General features: G+C 49.1%; 10 protein-coding genes across 10 annotated transcripts; 4 read left to right on the top strand and 6 right to left on the bottom strand.

Moving 5' to 3' along the window:
• Positions 1 to 28: 28 nt before the first annotated feature.
• LCP9604111_649 (putative NADH-ubiquinone oxidoreductase 178 kDa subunit) lies at positions 29 to 713 on the bottom strand (the record flags this gene model as incomplete). The annotated part of the gene is made up of 3 exons (XM_039070206.1): positions 29 to 182; positions 253 to 497; positions 609 to 713. The coding sequence occupies 3 exons, from the start codon at positions 711 to 713 to the stop codon at positions 29 to 31; spliced, it is 504 nt and encodes a 167-aa protein (XP_038933197.1).
• A 796-nt stretch (positions 714 to 1509) lies between these two features.
• On the top strand, positions 1510 to 1925 carry LCP9604111_647 (uncharacterized protein; the record flags this gene model as incomplete). The annotated part of the gene is made up of 3 exons (XM_039070194.1): positions 1510 to 1628; positions 1783 to 1865; positions 1918 to 1925. The coding sequence occupies 3 exons, from the start codon at positions 1510 to 1512 to the stop codon at positions 1923 to 1925; spliced, it is 210 nt and encodes a 69-aa protein (XP_038933195.1).
• Positions 1926 to 1985: 60 nt separating this feature from the next.
• On the top strand, positions 1986 to 6041 carry LCP9604111_646 (uncharacterized protein; the record flags this gene model as incomplete). Its single annotated transcript, XM_039070183.1, has 2 exons — positions 1986 to 4852; positions 5093 to 6041. The coding sequence occupies 2 exons, from the start codon at positions 1986 to 1988 to the stop codon at positions 6039 to 6041; spliced, it is 3816 nt and encodes a 1271-aa protein (XP_038933194.1).
• Positions 6042 to 6634: 593 nt separating this feature from the next.
• On the bottom strand, positions 6635 to 9358 carry LCP9604111_645 (lysophospholipid acyltransferase family protein; the record flags this gene model as incomplete). The annotated part of the gene is made up of 6 exons (XM_039070172.1): positions 6635 to 6794; positions 6849 to 7105; positions 7161 to 8148; positions 8210 to 8465; positions 8520 to 8738; positions 8800 to 9358. 6 exons carry the CDS (start codon positions 9356 to 9358, stop codon positions 6635 to 6637), a joined length of 2439 nt encoding a protein of 812 aa, XP_038933193.1.
• A 293-nt stretch (positions 9359 to 9651) lies between these two features.
• On the top strand, positions 9652 to 10822 carry LCP9604111_644 (pantoate--beta-alanine ligase PAN6; the record flags this gene model as incomplete). The annotated part of the gene is made up of 2 exons (XM_039070161.1): positions 9652 to 9688; positions 9741 to 10822. The coding sequence occupies 2 exons, from the start codon at positions 9652 to 9654 to the stop codon at positions 10820 to 10822; spliced, it is 1119 nt and encodes a 372-aa protein (XP_038933192.1).
• A 300-nt stretch (positions 10823 to 11122) lies between these two features.
• dbp7 (putative ATP-dependent RNA helicase) lies at positions 11123 to 13408 on the top strand (the record flags this gene model as incomplete). The annotated part of the gene is made up of 1 exon (XM_039070150.1): positions 11123 to 13408. One exon carries the CDS (start codon positions 11123 to 11125, stop codon positions 13406 to 13408), a length of 2286 nt encoding a protein of 761 aa, XP_038933191.1.
• Positions 13409 to 13475: 67 nt separating this feature from the next.
• On the bottom strand, positions 13476 to 14865 carry LCP9604111_642 (WD40 repeat domain-containing protein; the record flags this gene model as incomplete). Its single annotated transcript, XM_039070139.1, has 2 exons — positions 13476 to 14547; positions 14615 to 14865. 2 exons carry the CDS (start codon positions 14863 to 14865, stop codon positions 13476 to 13478), a joined length of 1323 nt encoding a protein of 440 aa, XP_038933190.1.
• Positions 14866 to 15549: 684 nt separating this feature from the next.
• LCP9604111_641 (uncharacterized protein) lies at positions 15550 to 15944 on the bottom strand (the record flags this gene model as incomplete). The annotated part of the gene is made up of 2 exons (XM_039070128.1): positions 15550 to 15680; positions 15743 to 15944. 2 exons carry the CDS (start codon positions 15942 to 15944, stop codon positions 15550 to 15552), a joined length of 333 nt encoding a protein of 110 aa, XP_038933189.1.
• Positions 15945 to 16617: 673 nt separating this feature from the next.
• LCP9604111_640 (Zn(II)2Cys6 transcription factor) lies at positions 16618 to 18783 on the bottom strand (the record flags this gene model as incomplete). The annotated part of the gene is made up of 4 exons (XM_039070117.1): positions 16618 to 17014; positions 17070 to 17234; positions 17285 to 17976; positions 18028 to 18783. 4 exons carry the CDS (start codon positions 18781 to 18783, stop codon positions 16618 to 16620), a joined length of 2010 nt encoding a protein of 669 aa, XP_038933188.1.
• Positions 18784 to 19402: 619 nt separating this feature from the next.
• On the bottom strand, positions 19403 to 21265 carry LCP9604111_639 (putative MFS multidrug transporter; the record flags this gene model as incomplete). Its single annotated transcript, XM_039070106.1, has 2 exons — positions 19403 to 19521; positions 19573 to 21265. 2 exons carry the CDS (start codon positions 21263 to 21265, stop codon positions 19403 to 19405), a joined length of 1812 nt encoding a protein of 603 aa, XP_038933187.1.
• Between the last annotated feature and the right edge of the window lie 93 nt (positions 21266 to 21358).

The following is a 21358-nucleotide window of genomic DNA, read 5'->3' as shown; positions in this document are numbered from 1 at the left end:
GTCGACTAAAGAGAAAAGATACCCCCATTTAATCGTAGAGCGACACGACCTTGCCGTCCTTCGTCCGCGCGACCCGAGACTCCTCGATCTCCTGGTTCTTGCGCTGGTAGTGAGCCACGACATGGCTCAGGTCGGCCTGCGAACCGGGCGAAACGTTGAACGGAGAGCCAGCGTTCAACATCCTGGGGAAAAAGAAAAAACAGTCAGCAAGACAACAATGAAAAGCATTTCCGGAGCAACACGATGACATACTCGGGCTGTCTGTGGGCAAAAGCCTCGGCTGGGCCTTGACTGCCAAGCAAGTGGCGATCAAAAGCAGCCTTATCCATGATAGCGGTGTGAATAGCATTGCGCTGCTCGAAGACCTCCTGGGAAGGCGTCCACTTGTTAATGAGGCCGGTCATCCAAGATGCCTCGCCGGATTCCTTGATGGACTTGGAAATGTGGTAGAGGACGAAGGCGGAAGCGATGGTGCCAGATGTGACGTAGAAGCTGCGCTGTTAGGTGTACACGTAAGGGTTAGCCAATTACTCGTGGGCGATCGAGGCATATCTTGCTCTGCTTCCAAACTCGGGTCTGGTCGCGGTGGGCGGGGGAGAAGAGCTTACGCCGAGACCTTCGTTCACGGGCTCATGGGCGGCGTGAGAGCCCCAGCGGCGCTGAGTGCGCAGCAGCTGCCGCGTCGAAGGAGCAGATCGTCTGGCAGCGAACATTGTGTGGAGGGAAGCAATTGATTATGAATCGATGACCCTTTGGGGAGTGATGATAGGGCGAGGCGGAAAGTGAAAGTCGATGACACGTGATGTCCGTATTGGGTTTAGGGTCGCTCCCTAACTATGTATGTGGTCTAAGATCTTCGTTTATTAGTTAGCTTATTAGTTATAGTTAGGTGTATTTAGGCTGGCTATTAAATTGTTATATGGACTCATGTTTCAACTGGAATCGATCTGATATTTTCATTCTCTCATGTCCAGGTGTTGAGTGGAAGGTGAACCAACTCAGTGTACTCCGTATACGTCGTATGCATTCAGTATCGCATTGCAAGACTCCCATGATCAATAGATACATCAGTACTATATGCAATGCAATGCACTCTGTGTAGTACTATGTACAGATACAAAACACCAAAATAAAACTGAAGCCCGATCTACTTGGCATACAAAGTACGGAGTAGACAATCTGCATGTCCAATATGGCCGTATGTTCGAAGCCTCATCTAGTAATATGTGTTGTCCGATGGCAGCCTCACTATTGCCAGTTGACCACACTTGGGCGAGACGCGTCCTTTTGCTATATCGCCTCATTTCAATTCCCATGTCTTCGGGTCTCGATCGGACATGTCAGCCTGTCGGTGTCGAATTCCCCACCTATCTCGATCGCCCAAATCCACAGTTTGATGCCCAATGCCATGGCATCTCCCAACTGGTCTCGCTTGAGTTCAGAATGGAATACGAGTGGATTCGGATCTTGTTTTTGCCCCCAATAATTCCCGGCACTGGCGTCTAATTGATGGCCCTCTCGCACATTGGGAGGTTGGATGGGTATCAATACGCCAAGGGTCGGTCCGCTGTTGTGCTCAGACAACGTTGGGATGCAAATTTCGAGAGATTTTTGCAAAATTCGATCGGGTTGGTCTTTTTCTTTCCTTTTTTTCCTTCCCTACGGTCTTTTGGTCTTACACCCCGAGAATATCTACGCTTTCGTGGGTCTTCATTCGCGGTCATAGCCAAAGAGTTTAGGTCTCTGCCCGATCCACCGAAGTCACTTGGCTTACGCTTTTAGGTATCCCAAAGTTCTAATACCTCTTAACTATAGTCGATTTTTGGGCTATATCTTGAGCTATCGCCACAGGGCTTGTTGCAAATGTACAGTGCATTCATCCCATATGATCGGAACTATCACTCATGCTCCATTTAGCACATTGATCCTATTGGTAACACGTCTGTCAGAAGCAAGAAGTCTTGGGCACGCATCACTCTACCGCAATGGCCGCGGGCAAGAAGAACAAGGCCAAAGACAAAAATGGCAAGGCAGCCCCCAAGAAGGTTAAGAAGGGGAAGAGCCCAGAGGTCACAGAGACTCAGACAACTACCACTACTCCTGCTCCTGGCAGCCCTGAACTCAAGGCGCAGGAACCAGAGCAAGTAACAGAAGAGTCTACTGCTGGCAATACAGACGTTGAAGTAACGACGCCACTTCCTGTATCAGCGTACGAGGTACTCGACGACGAGAGTACACCCCAAGACAGTTCCAACCCTGTCCCATCTGTACTCGACAACCCCGTATTAGCATACGAAGTGCTCGACGACGACAATCCACCTCAAAACAGCTCCAACCCTGTCGCAGATCAAGAATCACCTGTACTCGACAACCCCGTATTAGCATACGAGGTACTTGACGACGGCACTCCACCCCAAGTCGTCTCCGACCCTGTCGTGGATTCAGTATCACCTGTACACGAAACCCCCGTATCGGCATCCGAGGCGTTAGACGACAAGGCTTCACCCCAAGACATCCCTGACCCTGTCGTGGATCAATCATCACCTGTAGTCGACGAGCCTGTCAACGAAGTACCACCCTTGGACGAGCCAAGCTCAACTCAGCCCCCCATCGAAGAAACTGAAACCAAAGAGCCGGCCGTGGAAGCAAGCTCGGTCCAGCCTCCCATCGAGGGCACTGAATCCGAGGAGCCGCCTGTGGAAGAAGCAAGTGTGGTTCAGCCTATCCCGGATCTTGAAGCAAAGGAGCCCTTGAACGACCATAACAAGCAAGACGAGCCCAATCAAGCTGAGCGCCCTGAAGAGACGACTGTAGTCTCATCACTACCGGCGGACCCATTCTCCCCTGTGGCCGCCTGTGTGCCTTTGCCTTCCCCATCCTTGACTGAAGCACGGTATATGTCAAGTCCTTCCCAGGATAACCAACATTATTATCCCGGACCATCGGCGTATTCCCCTTACGCTTCACCTGTCCCCTACTCTGCGCCACCACCTTACGTGTCGCCAAACCCCTACGCGTCGCCAAACCCATACGCCTCACCAAACCCCTACGCTTCGCCAGTGCCGTACGCAGCCTCCCCGGTGCCGTACGTCTCGCCAAACGCCTATACTTCTCCGGTACCCTACGCCTCACCGGCGCTTTACGCTCCAGTGCCGTACGCTGGTTCCCAAGTGCCTTACACCTCATCCACACCTTACGCTGGCTCTCCAGTACCTTACAGCTTACCCGGACCCTACGCAGGTTCCCCGGCACCTTACGCCTCATCAGTAGCTCACATTGCCTCACCGGTGCCCAAAGTCAGTAGCCCGCTTGCACGATCCCACTACCCTCAAATGTCCCCAACTATATCACCAACTGCAACTCCTCCACCTCATAATCCACCAGCCGCGCCAATGCCTCCCCATGAACCGCCTTCCACCCGGAATGGAACGTATGCTCTTCAATCTCCTGTCATGAGCCCTGCCGGAACGATGCCTCCTTATGGGCATTATTCTCCTCAGCACCAATCGGAAGGCCATTATAGGAGCTACAGCATCCCAGATCCATCATATGCAGCATCATATCAGGCCCTTCAAAACCTGTCCATGGGCAATGGCCAACCCCATGAGAATGGATCTCCCCCAGACAACGACGGTGATCACATTGAGCTTCTTCAACGCATCCAGTCGGCGCTTCCAGATATCAACAGCCTCCTTAATGGGTATCGTAACACCCACAGCAAGCTCTCGAGCCGAGAGGCTGAGATGAAGCATATTGAAAACCTGCACGAGCAAGCTCTAATGCACAAAGACTACTATATCGAAGCTCTGCAAGCTCAAATGATGAAGACAGCCAATGAAAGTGCTGAAGAAGATACCAAGTTGAGGCACACCATCAGTGAGTTGCGTCTCCAACTGGGAGATCTGCAGGAGAAGCAGAAGGACCTTGAAGATGGCATAGCTGTCCAGCAGAAGTCCAACGAGGAGCTTTCTGAAACTAGGGTCGAACTCGAGGGACAAATCAACCAGCTAAATGAAAGCATCCAGGAGTTAACCGAAGCCCACGAAAAAGCGTTGGAGACTCAGAAGGAGGAACAGGAGAAAGCTCTTGTGGCACAGAAGGAGGAGCTCACTGAATTGTTTGAGGAGATCAAGGCGGAGGATGAGAAAACGGCAGCTGAGGCTCTAGAGAGTCGTGAGTGCGAGCTTCGCAGTGAACACGAAGCTAGTCAAGCCGAATGGGAGAAAGAAAAAGCCCAATTGCAGGAATCCTTCGAAACCCAGCGCACCGAGCTGGAGGCTACTAAGACAGAAGTGGCGTCGCAGATCGCTGCTTTGGAATCCAAGGAGACCGAGCTGCAAGCCCGACTTACCGAACTCTCATCGACACGTGAGGAACTGGCAGCCAAGCTCGCAGAGCTGGAGGAAACCCACCAGAAGAACGCACAAGAATCGGAAGAACTTCGAAAATCCCATGCTGATGAATTAGACTCCCTGCGACAAAGCCATGCTGGTGAATTGGACTCCCTGCGACAATCCCACGACGAACAACTCGCTGCTGCTGCCAAAGAATTGGATGATAAGATCGCAGACCTGGAAGCTCACTTCAATGAGAAAGAGCAGCTCTGGACCACAGAGCGCGCTGCCTTGGAGCAGCAAATATCTGAGAGAGATAGCGAGCTTTCCAGTGCCGAGCGAGAGAAAGAAAAATTGGAAGGAGACGGTATTGTCAAGGAGCAGCACCTCCAGCGTGCAGTGGATGGGATGCGAACGACCATCGATAACTTGGGCGCGGATTGCGAAAGGCTGAGAAAGACACTGTCCAGCCTGGGAGAGGCCACTGACCTCAAGAATACGAAGGGCGATCAATTCTTGTAAGTCAGTCTTTGAAGCCCTGTGGATTTTAATTTTTCGGGTCCTTTTTTTTGTTCTTCTTTTGTTTTCGGTTTTCGTCTTTGTCTTCAAAGACAAGTCATTCATTCTCTACCTTTCCTTTGTTTGGCATCGGCGCACGGCGGGCATATATTATCTTAAAAGATTCATGTTGATAACGATAACGATTACGATAACGATTACGATAAATGGACATGATCTAATAAACTCTCTCTTTCTAGTCTTGACTGCTTCACAGAGCTCTCGCAGCTCATCCACAATCTATCCAAGGAGCATTTCGGATATCTCCCCATTGATCCCCCCAAGGACATCCTTTCCAAAATTCCATCCGAACTTCCACCTTTCCTCGACAATACTCCAGCCTCCCGCGAACTACGATGTGCTTACATCCAGCATATCATCTCAAAAACCCTAACCTTCCGAGTCTTCCAACCCTTCCTCTTCACCTTAGGCCGGCGATATGACAAGGCCGACACCTTCTTCCAGATGCTATCTATGGACATCCGGCGCAAGTCCGTCCGCCGTGAGGCATTCTGGCGCCAGCAGACCCTGAAAGCAGCCTACACCACCTCAGACGCCAAACAATCAATCAACGTAGCAGCAGCAGTCATCGTCGACGAAATCATCGACCACATCAAGCACTTTGCCGATCCCAAGCACCTCGACTCCCTCCTAATGGGCGTCCGAAAGATCGTCAAACTCGCCGCCGAGACATGGAGACACGCACGGGTCGAGCGCGAGCTCGTCGTTGCCAATTTCCCCGCCCCGGACGCAGAAAGTGTCTCGAACGAGGGCTGGCTGGAGTACGCTACCAGCAAAGATCAGAAACACACCCCGTCGAGCGAGCCCACTCGCCATGTCGTACTGCGCACCTTCCCGCGTATTACGCGCGAGGCTGCTCACGAGGACTTCGCTAGCGATGAAGAGAAAGCTACCGCATGTACTTACTCGCAGGGTATTGTACTGTACTCTGATTCCCCGGTCATTATGGGTCGGCTTCAGGAGTTTGCGAAAAGGTCTACCGATTCTCTGGTCACGACACCTCCTAGGTCGCCCCTGGCCACCAAGGCTATTGAGAAGTTGTCAATCGATGTTTCCTCTCCGAAGGTTATGACTGTTCGATCGGCTCCCACGAGTCCGGGTGTGAAGGGTCAGTTTGTGACGGTTTGATTTGGTCGGTGACTTCAATATATTGTTTCTATAGCGGTCGAGCCTTTTTTTCTTTTGTTTTTTCTTTTGTTTTTTCTTCTGTTTTCATCTTTTCTGTTTTGGGATCTTACGGGGAACAGTTCAGCGGATTTGGATTTGATTCGTCTTATGTTGTTTTTATATTTGATTATTTATTGAAGATTGTATGTGAACAGCAACAATGTTAGCGAGTTAGAGATACGACTTCATACCTACATCACTCCATATATATTGTACATTGTATGTCATATTGGAATCGTTGATCTATCACTTCGACTTATGCCTCTAAATTCTGGACTTTTATATGGACCACTATAAAAAGAGATTGAAGACCTTCGTAGCCAAATATCCCCACTCTTAAATCTGACAGGTGAATCAAGCCTACTCCTCTTTTTTGAAGCGATGTATGACCTATTTGATTCTATAGGTGGCATCCATTAGCTGATAATTAATGCTTAGTTATAGACAGGGAGATGTTTTACTAAAATATGTGCATTGAGATTATGACACGCAGGAAGAGCTAGATGTAGAAGCAGCCTGTACAATGTGTGTACATGGGTATCAAAAGGGAATGACTAGAGCTTTGCCTCAGCTCCAATTGCATTCCGGCGCATTTGCCGCGACGACACATCGGCAGGCACCGATGCCGCGGCGTTTTGGAACAGCTTCCGTCCAACGAGATCAGACATGATAAGAACGCGGGAAGAAACAGTTGCACCGTCACGACGGTTTTTGCTGTGAAATGTTAGTCGTATATTGGCAGAGATAGTCTGAATAAAATGAACTCACCCCTCGCGACGGGAATGTGCAATCAATTCAACAAAGTCCCACAGTCGACCGCCAGCTAGAACTTTTCCAGTAGCTTCGTCGCGCTGGGGTGCCCATTCAGGAGCCAGCCTAAGAGACGGACCGACACGCGATCCTCTGTTCTTCGCAACTAAGATAATACCCTCTTCTTCAAATCGTTGATAAGAATTCTTGAGGGTCTCCTTGTTGACTGCCTCGAAGTAGGAGAGATCACCTTGGTGGTATAACGTTTTACCAAGCTGTGAATGTGAATATTAATACAATATTCGGTGTAGCATGGGAAATATAACTCACGACTTGAGCACTATCTTGTGCTTTCTTCGAATCGATCCAAACTTCCTTCGGACTATCGAGAGGCGGCGTCAATCCAAGAAGAGACACCGAGCCAAGCCAAGAGGCCTCGATGAAAGGCCAGATCAAGAAGCAGTAGAAGTCATAGTTCTCGCGACCGCATAGTCGCTCAGACTCGCTCAATTCAACATAAAGTGGTGTGCTGGATTCATTACGAGTGATCTTGATCACGTCATCCTTCTCTAGCCCACGCAACGTTTTATCGAGGTTGTGAGTCAAGCCCTCAGGTGGAAAAATGAATTCACCGCGGAAAACCTGCGACAGGAATAACACCTGTTTCTTCAAATCCTCGTAGGTGATTATTTGATTGGCAGGCCCACCCCCTTGCTTGATCTTTGTGTACATAGCCACAGAAACCAGCGCTTCAGTGATGAAGAGGTGGATGAGCATGTTTCGGTAAAAGGATAGGTGGAAACGATCTACCGCATAGTAAGTTGGCTCGACTAAACCTGAGATCACACCAACGAGTTTGGGTCCCAGGACTTCTAGCGCACGGTCAACTACCGTCTCCGTTGGCGAGCGATAGAAGTGTGCGACCCTTCCACCTTTAGCTCGCACCCGATCGCAAAGCCAGTCCAGTCGGCGCACCAATTCGCCCTTTCCGACTCCGCGGCCGCGTAAGGTCAAGAGCACAGTTCCCACAAGGGCGGTTGGCATCATCACAGACACGTCGTTGATATCGGACAAAACCCGATAACCGAATGTTCTTAGAATGCGGCCTCGATCAGCATAGCTAAGTTTGTTGTTGATGTCGGTGCTGGGGCGATCTAGTCGCGTAAGTTGCTGGCCAATAAAGTCTCGGAGACTCCATGGCTCGTGGAAACGAACATCAACTCGGCCTAGCTTCAAGGTCAAAACCGAGGACGAAGAAATGAAATCAGCCAAGTTCTCCTTTGGCTTCGGTTGACCAAGAAGCTCGCTAATGTATGACCTAGAGAATGGGTTAATGCCAATGCTCATCAAAAGTTTAGGGTACCAGCGGGGTGTCATACTCAGTCTCAATGACCTTGTCGTATTGAGTGCTGACGGGACAGATGATGAGATCTTCAACCCGACCTGATAGTATACTGTCCATGATGAAATTCAAGATTCCGAACTTAGGCGAAAGCAGTTTCCCAGTTCTAGAGCGACCACCTTCAATGAAGCATTGGAAGTTGAAGCCTTGTTGAAGGAGGGTATCAATATAAGCTTGTACGACAGTATTATACAAGGGATCATTTCCAAAGCTGCGCCTAATCCACATGGCACCTAAAACAGGTTAGTGCTAGCTAAAAGCTAATAGGAAATTGTCTTGCAACGGACCTGCGTGTTGTAAGAAAGGGCCCAGCAATGGGATATTCAGATTGTCGCCTGCGACGATGACAGGAAGAGAAATGCCGAGACGGTAACATATGAGTTGCAGCGAGACGTAATCCACATGGGACTTGTGACAAGGCAGGAAAACAATGGACTGCTTCTTCTTGGTAGCAGTCTCGGCTACAGATCTTAGACGTAGGACTTCTTCGCTGGATACATGGATGCCTAAGGTGAATATCGTTTAGCATTGACTTGCGATAGAATGAGTATAGCAGGGAATATTTACCTTGATGGTAAGCACGAGTCAAAAGTTGCGTGCACATATAATAAGCGCCCCGAATAAATCTTTTGCTTTCCATCTTGCAAATCATGTTTTCCATCATTGTGTCCACGACTTCTCGAAGATTATCTTCAATCTCAGTCCGGCGACGGGCCCGTTTGTCGTCCAGCGTTGCACCTTCATTGATTGCTAGCAGTCCTTCCTTCTCTTCGACCATGAGTCGACGATTGGCCAATTCAGTAATCTTGTTTTGCAGCAGTAGGCTGCTCAATATGGAGGTCTTCATCTTTTCGGAAAAGCCAGAATAGTAAATCGGTTGACCGATAGGGTTGTCATATGCACGCCATCCCGTGCCGGACATGTATAGGCTCACTTCCCGGAGAAAGTGGAAGGGGTTCTCGCGAAATCGCGCCATGTTGCTGACAAGGTTGCGTTCGGAGATTTGTTCATGTTGGGTTTCCGGACCTCCAGTGAAGCCGGATGGATGTATTGTCAACTGTGAGTTGACGATTTCTAGATCGGGTGCCGAGTTGTCATCGGCAATAGCCGACTTAGGAGACGGCATTGTAGAAGGGGGCAGGGCGAGAATGGTTATACTTCAAGTCAGCTCACGAGAAAGCAGTTAGGTCCATGGGAGAAAAGAAGAGGAGGAGTCAAATGAGAAGCTTAGAGGAGAAGTGCGGGACCAAATCATAGCTTGAACCCCCAAGCTCTCAAGCGGCAATCAGCCCGCGGATCGCCCCCGGATGTTTTCTCGGATTCCCCAGAGATCAGCCGAGGCAGGTCACGTGGGCTTGACTGAGATGTGCCCGTAGCTCTCATCCCAGGCTCGTTTTCTGTTCATTAACCTCACACAAGATGTCTCGCTTGGTCAATGGAGCGAGGTCGTTTTCGAGTATGTCTCTTTCATGGAAATTCTAGCGCCAGATAAGCTCAATTTATCCTAGTGACGGCTTTATCGCTCTTTGCCGACGCGACCGCGGCTTCGCAATCTGTTCGCCGACCATCCAGCTTTCAAGTCTTTCGTGATGTTCCCTCGATCCGGGGACTCCGGCGCCAATTGTTGCAAAAGAACCGGAGTGTAGGCTTCGTTCCTACCATGGGCGCACTTCATGAGGGTCATCTTTCCTTAATTCGACAAGCTGCTCGCGAGAACACAGACATTTTCGTCAGCATCTTCGTCAATCCCACACAATTCGGAGTCACGGAAGATTTGTCCAGCTATCCCCGCACCTGGGATACTGACGTTGAGAAGTTGGAAAGGCTGAATGAGGAGCTCGAGCGGTTGGGCGAAAACAGTGCAAGTGCCGGGCGTATCACCGCCATTTTCGCACCGACTTCGAAGGTTATGTACCCTGGTCTTCCCCCGTCGTCGGAGGTTGATGGAAACGGTTCGTTTGTCACAATTACTCCGTTGGCTACCAAACTGGAGGGCGCTTCTCGTCCGGTATTCTTCCGAGGTGTGGCGACAGTTTGCATGAAGCTTTTCAACATCACAACCCCCGACCGTGTCTACTTTGGCCAGAAGGATGTGCAGCAGACTGTGGTCATCAAGCGCATGGTAGAGGATTTCCATGTTGGTACCGAAGTGCGAATCATTAAAACTACGCGTGAACCTGATGGCCTGGCGCTGAGCTCACGAAACGTCTACCTGGGCGACCGGAGACGAACCGTTGGGCTCACTATCTACAAGGCACTGAAAGCCGCAGAAGAAGTATATCTGGGCGGCAAGAACAGCCGGGCAGATATCCTTGGAGCTGCTCGTAATGTGACAGATTCCGTCTTTTCCGGACAAAAGTCCCTTTCGCCATCCGAGAGAGCACTTTACGAGGTCGACTACATTTCTCTTGCCGATCCTGATACCCTTGACGAGCTGGAAGTCGTTGACCCGGCTAAGGGTGCGGTTTTGAGTACCGCATTCAAGATGGCACCGCTGGAAGAGTCTAAGCCAGGCGAAGCTTGTGGATTGGGTGATGGAAAGGTCCCTGTGCGACTGATCGACAACATCATCTTGGATCCTCGTGCTTGATACTATATCGACCACTCAGTAATGAACATCTAACACTTTAGCATAACATGGTTTGGAAGCAAGCCGCTCACATACATTACTTAAAAGCAAGATAGACATCAAAATATTCAAATATATCTCCATTTACCTTTTGCAGTTCAACGTAAACAAAGTAGGGCAAATCCTTAGGGCGGAGAAAATTTGCCTGAGAGCCTGGAAGTCTTGGCACCGAAAAAAAGTCTCGAAAGCTTTTGGATCGCCGGTTCAACAAAAATCTTCACAACTCCTCCCCATTTTCATAGGGGATCACCATATTTCAAAATGGCGGACGATGGAATGCTTATGAACTTTAGCATTGGCGACAGTGTCATCAAGCCTGAGGCTAAGTTCAAGGGAGGAACATGGCGAGACCGACTCACCGCAAAGAAGCGCTCAGCCCACCGAGTATCTGAGAAAGAACCCGGAGATGGAGATGCAGCTGCGCGAAATGCAGCATCTAAGAATCCGAACCAGATCCAACTCGGTGCACGGCCCGTGAAAAGACAAAGGACGGAAGACTCAGACTCGTTCAATCGTCCTAGCGCCCCGCGCTCTGGCGGTGATCGACGACAACAGCAACACCCACGAGATCCCCGCCATTTTGTTTCCTCGCTCTTCAGTAGCAATCCTGAAGCGCGCAATCCCGAAGGACCCAAGGAGGAGAGAGACGCAGAAGACGCGAAACCGACTAATGCGCCGCTGATCGACGGACTGGATACTTTCACGAATCTGGGCCTGTCTCCCAATCTCGCAGCACATCTGCTCACAAAGCTGGAACTTAAGGCGCCGACAGCTATCCAGACAAGCTCAATTACACAATTGCTGAAGGAGGAAAGCGATGCTTTCATCCAGGCCGAAACTGGTTCCGGAAAGACGCTGGCTTATCTTCTGCCGCTAGTGCAGCGAATTATGGATCTCTCAAAAGCGAAGAACGAACATAACGATACCCAAGTCCACCGAGACAGTGGATTATTCGCTATTATCTTGGCACCCACCCGTGAACTGTGCAAGCAAATCTCCGTCGTGTTGGAGAACATCCTGCATTGTGCGAACTGGCTTGTTTGTGGAACGGTAATTGGTGGAGAGAAAAAAAAATCAGAGAAGGCACGGCTGAGAAAAGGATTGAACATTCTTGTCGCAACACCTGGTCGATTGGTAGATCATCTCGACAATACGGAAGCGCTGGATGTCAGCAACGTGCGGTGGCTCGTGCTTGACGAGGGTGATCGTTTGATGGACATGGGATTTGAGGAGGAACTGCAAGGAATTGTCAAGAAACTTGACGCTAGGCAACGCCCGAGCCGCGTTCCCGGTGTGCCCACGCGCCGGACGACAATTCTTTGCTCTGCTACGCTAAAGATGAATGTCCAAAAACTAGGAGAAATCAGTTTAAAGGATGCGGTACACATCAAAGCCGACCCGTCCGAGGAGGACGACGAGAAGCCAAATGAGGACGAGGAAGAGTCATTCCGTGTCCCCGCCCAGCTTAAGCAGTCGTACGCGATTGTTCCAGCTAAGCTACGTCTGGTTTCATTAACAGCCTACTTGAAGAGGACGTTCATGCGAAAGGGATCAGTGATGAAGGCGATTGTTTTCATGTCTTGCGCCGACGTAGTCGATTTCCATTTTGAGCTATTCTCAAGGAATCAAGACCGCGAGCAACAAAGGAAGAGCGACGGAGAAGAAAAAGACGAAAAGGATGAAAAAGATGAAGAAAAAGAAAAACTGTCACCCCATGGCACCATTGCTCTCGGTAGAGCATTCTCGACCCCAGCGAATCCGGTCCTCTTGCATCGACTACACGGCTCACTTCCCCAGAACGTTCGAACCGCCACCCTTGGCTCTTTCTCTCGCAGTACTGAGGCTTGTGTCATGATCTGTACTGATGTGGCTTCGCGTGGTTTGGATTTGCCCAACGTGGACTTGGTTGTCGAATACGACCCTGCCTTCAGCTCTGATGACCACACTCATCGTATTGGTCGTACTGCTCGTGTTGGACGAGATGGCCGTGCCCTCGTCTTCCTTCAGCCTGGCTGTGAAGAGAACTATGTTGAAGTACTAAAACGTGGCTACCGCGATGGAGGCAAGGCGCTCACCCGCACTGATGCAAACGAGATTCTCAAGCGTGGCTTTGGCGGCAACGACAACAAAAAGAAGAACTGGGAGGAGAAGACGACCGATTGGCAGATGGACGTGGAGCGTTGGGCACTCGATAACCCTGAATATCTGGAAATGGCTCGACGGGCATTCCAATCTCATGTTCGAGCTTACGCGACTCACACCTCAGCTGAGCGAAGCATGTTCGACATTAAGGAACTTCACTTAGGTCATCTTGCAAAGAGCTTCGCCCTGCGCGATCGACCGGGTAAAATTAACGTCCCCGGTCTGCGACCTGGACAAGAAGACACCAAAAAGGACTTCAAGGCAGCCCGAAACGGTGTTTCAGGCAATAAGAGAAAGGCCGATGACGATCCATCTTCAACAAATGTTACGGACGAGGCTGCTCGCAAGATGAGAGCCAAGATGAGGGAGCATATGTCTGGAGCTAACGAGTTCAACTTGGCTTGATTTTCGCTCAGTGGACTCCCTCAAAAAAGCATGGGCGCATGGTTGTTTTGTAGCATTAGCATTTATCTCAGTAGATATCCCATAATGAAATCTTCCCGTCCTTGGACCCAGCCGCTAGCCAATGAGTTTCTTGTACTTTTTGATTCCGTTGTTGCTGCACTGTTGCGAGAGAGTAGTCGCGTACGTCGATGACTGTCTGTCCTGCTGCGCCCTGGTCTGTATCTCGAGGTTCTTGTCTTGCAGACTCAGGCGATGAAGACATCAACGAAGACGTGCTTTCAGTGTCCCCAAACGCTACAGAATAACAACCATCCTTGTGCCACTTCAGCACAGCCAGCTCCTTCATGGTTTTAGCCGAGTATACCCGGATCCTGCCGTCCCAGCCAGCAGTAGCAAATACCTTTCCATCCGATCTGATCTGCAGACCCTGCTGACCCGAATGCTTTGTGTTGACAATCTTCAATGGGGATTCTTCTTTGTAGCCAGGAGTAGGGATATAACCCGCAGGCCCTATGCTGGGGATGGGATGCTTGACGATCAGAGAATCCGCAGAAGAAGAGATGAAGTATCTATGGGAGGGGGCGACATCTATGGAAAGAACCGGCTGGGAATGAGGGTGGCCAGCGTAAAGCTTGTCCCATTTCAAAGGGTTGCTGCTAATATACTCACGCTCAAAGCTGGCCGATTTGAGAGCTCCACGATGAACGAAGACCATCACATGGCCATCTTCATATGCAGAGGCGACGTAGAGATCCCCAGAAGGTGACGTGAAGAGATTTACAGCCATCAACATTCCAGTTTGGATAGATTGATCAGATGGGATAGTACTGATCCTGCGTTCAGATGGTAGGTGAAAAATATCGACACCACCCGAGTCTAAGGCATTGGGTACCGCAAAGAGAGTATTCTCTGGTTTTCCAGATTTGGATGGAGCTCCAGGAAGTCCATCCGCATTCACAAATGCTATTGAGAATGCGCAGAAATTGAGGGCATTCACGGGCAAGGAATGGAGTAACCACGGCTGGCTTTTATTTTCTGGCTGTGCGGACTCAGCCACATCCACTGGAAGCGTTTTATCAAGGAAAGATTCATCCTCTGGTCGAAGCTTCCACACACATAGTTTGTGGTCGCGGCCATGTCTATTGCAGATGTTAGTAGGATAGCCGATACCTCCAGGGCTAGGTAGTGGTGGATGAATCATCATACGTGTAAATCTCAGTCGCACCTAAGTCAACATTAAAGCCTCTCGCCTCCAAAATAGCCCCCTCGTGGGCCTTCCACCCCGTCACAGGGCGTTTGGTGACCAGGTCCCAAACGACGATCCAGCCATTGGCGTCGCCGGATACAAGCCGTAAATTCTGGCTGTAGATGTTCAGGGCATGAATTGGAGAAGCATGTCCACGAAGTATGTATACTGGGGTAGCTGGAGATTGAGCTTGAACTGATTTGGTGTCCATCCCAGATACCGTGTGGTTGTTGCTTGTTGATATATTCTCTTGTATCTTCGGCAGAGGTGTGTGGAATTGCCTGCCTACACCGCCACACTTGAGCCTCACCTACAAATAAGCTACAACACCTAGATATCTATGTTGGATGGCTATGACTGATAGAAAAAAGGGTTATATTCTTATATTCCAGAATACAGGGACGCAGAAAACAGGCTGGCCAAGGAGCTTTGTTTTTTTTCCGTTTTTAGTCCAGTTTTCTTTCTCGATAATAATGTGAATTGCAGTTATATATCGACTTATGACCGCAACTTTCGTCGACCGATTCGGCAAACTTGAACGGACTCCCTCGCATCGGTAATTTGCCCTTTCCCCCGGGGCCGATCAGATTAACTCGGTTCCTATACGATAGTTGAGGGATACACAATCTCCCGAGGTCCAGGCTGTAGTAAGCCTCCATATAACTTCAATCGCACCACTTCTTTCTGACTGGAGCACGTCTTATCAACCCCAACACCCTGAAGATTAGCGCTTGGACGATTTCCAATGTTGTTGATATCTACATACCTACAGAGCATAGTAGAGTACACTTTCATCGAGATTTTAGATACTTTAACAGGAGGAAATTCAACTGGTTTGTATTACTGCGTTTCGATATCCGCACAAATTCATAGATCAAGAACAATTGCAAATCACTTAAGGCTCAGCCGGCAGATCATGTTCACCTGGCCCCTCATTGTACCTGTTCGAGGTTCTAGGCTTTGCATGACGGAGACGGTCTCCTTTTAGGACATTAGAGTTATCGATTGCTTCGTTCTCGTCTCTCTCTATAGACGCTATTAGTTCGCTGATACTTGGATATTTGCCAAGAAATACAATATGGACTTACCAAGCTGCTGATCAGAATTTGAATAAGGTGGTTGTATTGGGTCATCAAATGGCTGTTCATCTCCCTGGACGGGGACTTGTGCTCTCAAGCTTGGATCGGTCTCTTCGACATAAGAGTCATCTGCGAAGGTTCCGGTCACGGGCGAAGGGTCATTGTCTCTTTCATAATTATCTTCTGCAATTCTTTCGGCAGGGTTCGACATATTGTAATCTGAGTAAGTTGTGTGTGTGCAATTTTCAAACTTTTCAACGCAATATTCACGAAAAGGAGGATGAGGCGTCCTTCAAATATACCAGTTGTCGGAAGAGTCCCGAACCTGTCGTTTAGACCAGAGCTTGGCCATGCTACTTTTTGCCCAATTGTTCAACGTATATAGTACGTAATTCAAAGTTTGTGGCAACCATACGTCGTTATGATCGGGTGTTTATTTAAGAACCGAGCAAGATGAAATATGAAGTCATAAGCCACGAGGTAGCGACTGTTGTGGCAAGTATTGCGCTCAACAGCAAGACCACAGTCAAAGCTAGCTGGTGTCATAATTCTCCAACATCGTTCTCTCTAGTCGCCAAGTTGTTGTGTTAATAAATCACGTTCTCAGATATATATCTATACATGGTAACAGTTCTTAAACCCCACCTTCCTGGCCATTTCTAAATTCAACAACTGAGATACATGCTAGTTTAATCGTCTACAACGCTTCATATTAGTCATGCAATACTGGAATAGACAGTGAATGTCCCAAAGTAGGTGGGAACAGCCCTGCCATGGAGCTTTTTTTTTAGCGAAACCTAGCGTTATTGTATTCACAGGGGTATAAGCAGTATGAATGTGAAGTTGGACAATAAAATTCATGATTCGTCAAAGTGTTTGAAGCATCAAATCAGATCAAATGACCCATAGTGATACTGATTGAGTGCATGGTGGTGATGTGGTGGCACATAGTATCCTTGATACGGGTGGCTCTCCAATGAGAAGTCACCCCTAGTCAACAAGGGATTGTGTAGACTTGGAGATGAGTCCGGGTGATTGGAGACTGATAGGGATGGGTCTAATTCATAGAAGTGGTTGTGCATCTGGGCTGGCGTCACCATGTGTGGGTGAGCTTCGGCCCAGCTCCAAATTTGTTTGAGATCGTTTTTGATTGGTTCAGCACTGCTGCAAGTCACTTTCGTGATGGTATCAAAGATGCCGAGTACCTCCTCTTGGGCTTCTCGTGTTTCTAAGCACTCTGCAGCGAGTACAAGAAAGTACAGGGATATATCCGCCACACTTCTGCTCAACTGGTTAGACAGATAATTCTAAAATTTTGGTCATGATTTGTACTAACCGATCTGTGGTGTAGGCAATAATGCCACAAATTTCGTGCGCATGGCTGCGTTGCATCTTTCGCATATCCTCATCGAACTCTGACTGAAAAGGGTGTGTTTTGGCCAGCATAATACGAGTCGCGTGGTAGAATAATTGAGAAACAATGGCAGATCGGTTGACAAGCCTACGAATATTAGTTGATGAACAGGTTGAATGCGAGAATTGAGGACATACCAAACTTCAGGAAAGACCGATTTGGAACTTGTTTGCCATGGCTGCAAATGACCAAGAGGTACAAGGGATCTAGGAATGGATTTCGCCCATTGGTCACACCACCTGTTGTGAGTGATCCATTCATGATCGTTGAGCTGGATAGCCCGCGCCACACCGTGAGATGGGCGCGAAGATGCTTTGAAGGTCATGACTCTCGCGAAAATATAAAGTATCCGATGATGCCATAGATCTTGATTGCCTCCATTTGCGGCTTGTGGATGATCCATGTCCATATCGATTCCCCATGTATTTGGATCCCAAGACAATGTCCAATTATATCGCATACAGTTCAGGAGTTCTGCGCCGACGCTGATCCTGAAACATGCTCCACCCAGCCCAGGGGTTTTGGCATTCCAGCCACATTCTCTGATCAAAGCCCGGGAGCCTGCGCTGTGATTTCCACTGTGGCTTGATTGGCTTTGCATGGTTTCGGAGAAGCCGAGGGCAAGGGCCGCTGTTGCGCATAGTACAGAGTCACGGTTAGGATCATGTACCGCATTCAGAAGATCCCGAGTAGCTGCGTCATAATAATGTGTCGCTTTTTCATCCCCGTAAGAAGGGTCTACAATAGAAAGATGTCTCGCACCACACGCAAGAAATGCCTTGAGCAATATGGGCTCACTAATGGCAAAACCCGGAAGAATCTGGGAAAACTGCGCTTTGTGAGCAGATTGTAAGAATGTAATGTGGGGAATTTTACTCACATGGTTCATTTCATCCATTATATCCAGGCGGGGACCGACCTCTTCCATGAATGTTCTGAGAAGAGATACTTGCTCTGGGTCAGTGAGAAAAGGATAATATTCATGTTTCCCAGCCAGTTTTCGCGCAAAATTTGACGTCCCGTGCGGAAGAAGTTCATCTCCTGGTACCAAGTGAGACTGGTGCCAAGTATCACTTCCAACAAAGTCCGTTGCATTTGGGTGTGGGATATCAAAGCTCAGCGGGTCAAACGAATGTGCCATTGATTGAAAAAGATTTGTCAAATCATCATCCCCTATAAAGTCAAAGTCATGTGGCGAATCTTGGTTCTCTTGAACAGGACTCTCTGGCTGAACGGGTGGGTATATCTCGAAACCTCCCACATACAGAGACGCGATCAAACGCGAGTCATCTCGAAATGTCACCTTCGATCCGTGGGGCCGAGCGATGATGTGTGGAGGCGCCACAGTTTGAGTATCAATGAAATTGAGACGGACACCACGTCGACAGATGCGATCCGATTTGCGACAATTGAGACATCGTCCCACGGCTTCGTCGCACTTCAAATGTCTTTGGCGACAAGTGAGGCAGCCTGTGCGTACCCTCCTAGCTTTGGTATCTGGGGCATCTGAGGATTTCTTGCGACTGGAGCGGCGGGGTGTGCTTTGTGAATCGCTTGCCTGGCTTTTTGGAGTGGATGTCCTCGTGCTGGCGCTGGGCGACTGCGGCTGCGTCTCCGCTTCTTTTCGGAGGTTCATATTTCCTTGATAAATTGCTGATTGCGATAGCTCTTGCTCTTGTGAGCGCAACTATGTTTCTAGTCCCCGGCGCCAACTGGAGTCCCAACTGATAGAGGCTTCCCGAATACACAATATGCCGTTGTAGGTTCTAACCAGATGGCCATATTCGTTGTTGACTGGCAAGAGGAGGTTCAGATAGAGAGAATAGGATTTCGATCTGATATTCAGGTGTAGATTTGAATCTACCAGCCGGCGGCACAGGAGGGGCAGGAACGAAGGGATCGGCGAATAATCCTGGGGCAAAAAAGGGTCAGCTGAGGATTATGGTCCTCGTGTGAAAGTACCGTATGAAATACTCACTGGCCCCTTGCTTATGTAGCCACACAGACTTCTCAAGTTGCGGAGAAGTGGATGTCAAGTTAAAGAAGTCAAGAAAAAAAGGTGGGTCGCATTGCCAAGATCGCCGATATACGGAGACGGTTGAGTACGGAGTATACGCATACATAATTTATATCAACTCAAACAAATACAGTCAGAATTAAAATACTTATAACACATTTTATCCGAAACATGCTGAGATTTGAAGCCAATATGCAATCTTCGGTGTCAAAATACCGAACCATCTCAGGGACACCGTCTAGGCCTTTCTCCCCAACCGCGGTAGTCGGACTCGACCCAACAATATTAACACAATGACTGCCCATAAGGCGGCAGATATGAAGGTCAGTTGAAGAGCGGCGGAATATGATAGAGTGACTGGGTGGTTATTAGCAAATCAAATCGGCATTCCAAGGGGATGAGACACACCTTCTCGCCGATGGATTGGATCCAAGTGAGCGATAGTATCAACAGATTTGCGGACAAGTGCAATGATATGGTTCTTCTCAAAACCAGTAACATTTTTGTTAAGCTGGTATATGAGACTGTTCTGAAAGATCCAGCTGCTGACAGCCACACCCATCACGGCGCCAAGGTTTCTCCACAGCCCCAGAGTGGTTGTTGCGACGGCCTGATCTTGTTTCTCGCTCGTGGCGAGGATAGATACCATCAAGCTGGGAAATGCGAAGCCCTGACCTAGACTGGAGAATGAGATGCAGATCATGGAGAGTGGTTGAGAGGTGTCAATCCCCATGGATGCAGCTGCACATCCACCTATCACCATACAACATACACCGATGATGACATAAGGTTTGAGACGTCTGGTCCAGTTAATCATGAACCCGGTGCTCACGCTAGAGATAGTCACAGCTATGGAGGAGGCCACAAGGCGTAGCCCAGAAGCAGTTGGGCTGGTCAGCTTCACCGCCTGAAAATACAGCGGAGCATTGAACAGCATGGTGTGTACAGACATGGAGGCAAAGAAATTGCCAAAGATGATACTAGCTCGAGGATCCGTTGCCATGAGCTCAATTGGTAGCACGGGTCGTGGAACGTGCAGCTCGTAACGTACCAAGATAACCGCTAGGACTAACGATGACACCAGGGAGATGATAATGAGTGGATGGCTCCAAGGATAGACATTGCCTCCGAAGTTCAGACCCATGATCAACAGAGTCACACATATAATCAAGATGATTGATCCCAGTATATCGATGCTCCGGACTAACTGCCAGACTTTCATGCGCTCCATTCCAGTTTGTTTAATGCCGAGATCTGCCGGGACTGTCCAAGCGGCTGCTATAAAGTAAACGAAGATGAAAGGCAGTTGGATGAGAAACGCACCCCGCCAGCCGATATGATCACACAGGTAACCCCCAAAGGCAAGGCCGAGGCTACCGCCGATGCCGAGACACAGATTGATGTATGATTGGTAGACACCGCGATACTCGAGACGTACCAAGTCACTAGAGATGATCTGACCAATGGAGAAGATACCACCCGCACCAAGCCCACACAGCGCGCGGGCAGCGATGAAACTGCCGATACTTTGCGCTAAGCCACAGCCTGCTGTCGTGAGGAAGAACATGGCGATAGAGAAGAGATAGACATGCTTTCGGCCAAATGCGTCAGAGATGCGTCCCAAGAGCGGCATAAATGCGGTCGATGTCAACAAAAAGGCCGTCGATAACCAGGAGGCTGAGTTGGCTGCTTCGAAGTAGGAGGTGATGACTGGATGGCTTGAAGCCATGAGCGTTGAGTCAAAGAAGCCGATCAGGTAGCCCATCATGATACCACTAAAGATGATCCAAAACCTTGTCGGTGATATATCAATGAATCTCGAGGCGTAATCCTCCCCATCTTGGGTTGAGATGTTCGGCTGTTGGTTGGGCGAGCCAGCCCCAGAAGCCGGACCAACATCGAGTCCTTCGGCAGAGCTTGCACTGGATATACAGCGAACGTTGGCTTCTTCTTCTTCTGTATCTCTGTATGAGCAGACTGATTCAACATCCGTTGCAGAATACGAGACATCGTGATAACTCGTTTTCCGATGGACCGAATTCTTGCGCAGGAGAGGGGTGGCTTCAGAGGGACATGATTGCCCCTCGTTGTCACTGGGCATTTTTTAAAAAAAATTTATGAAGACAAATGTATGAAAATGTTATTTCATGAGGACGAAGATTCTGCAAGCACGCAATGTAATTACAGCGAACGC

This window comes from Penicillium roqueforti (genome assembly GCF_015533775.1).
Source record: "Penicillium roqueforti strain LCP96 04111 chromosome Unknown scaffold_01, whole genome shotgun sequence".
NCBI lineage: Eukaryota > Fungi > Ascomycota > Eurotiomycetes > Eurotiales > Aspergillaceae > Penicillium > Penicillium roqueforti.
Note: the sequence above shows the minus strand (reverse complement) of the source record. Positions and strands in the feature narration are given on the sequence as shown.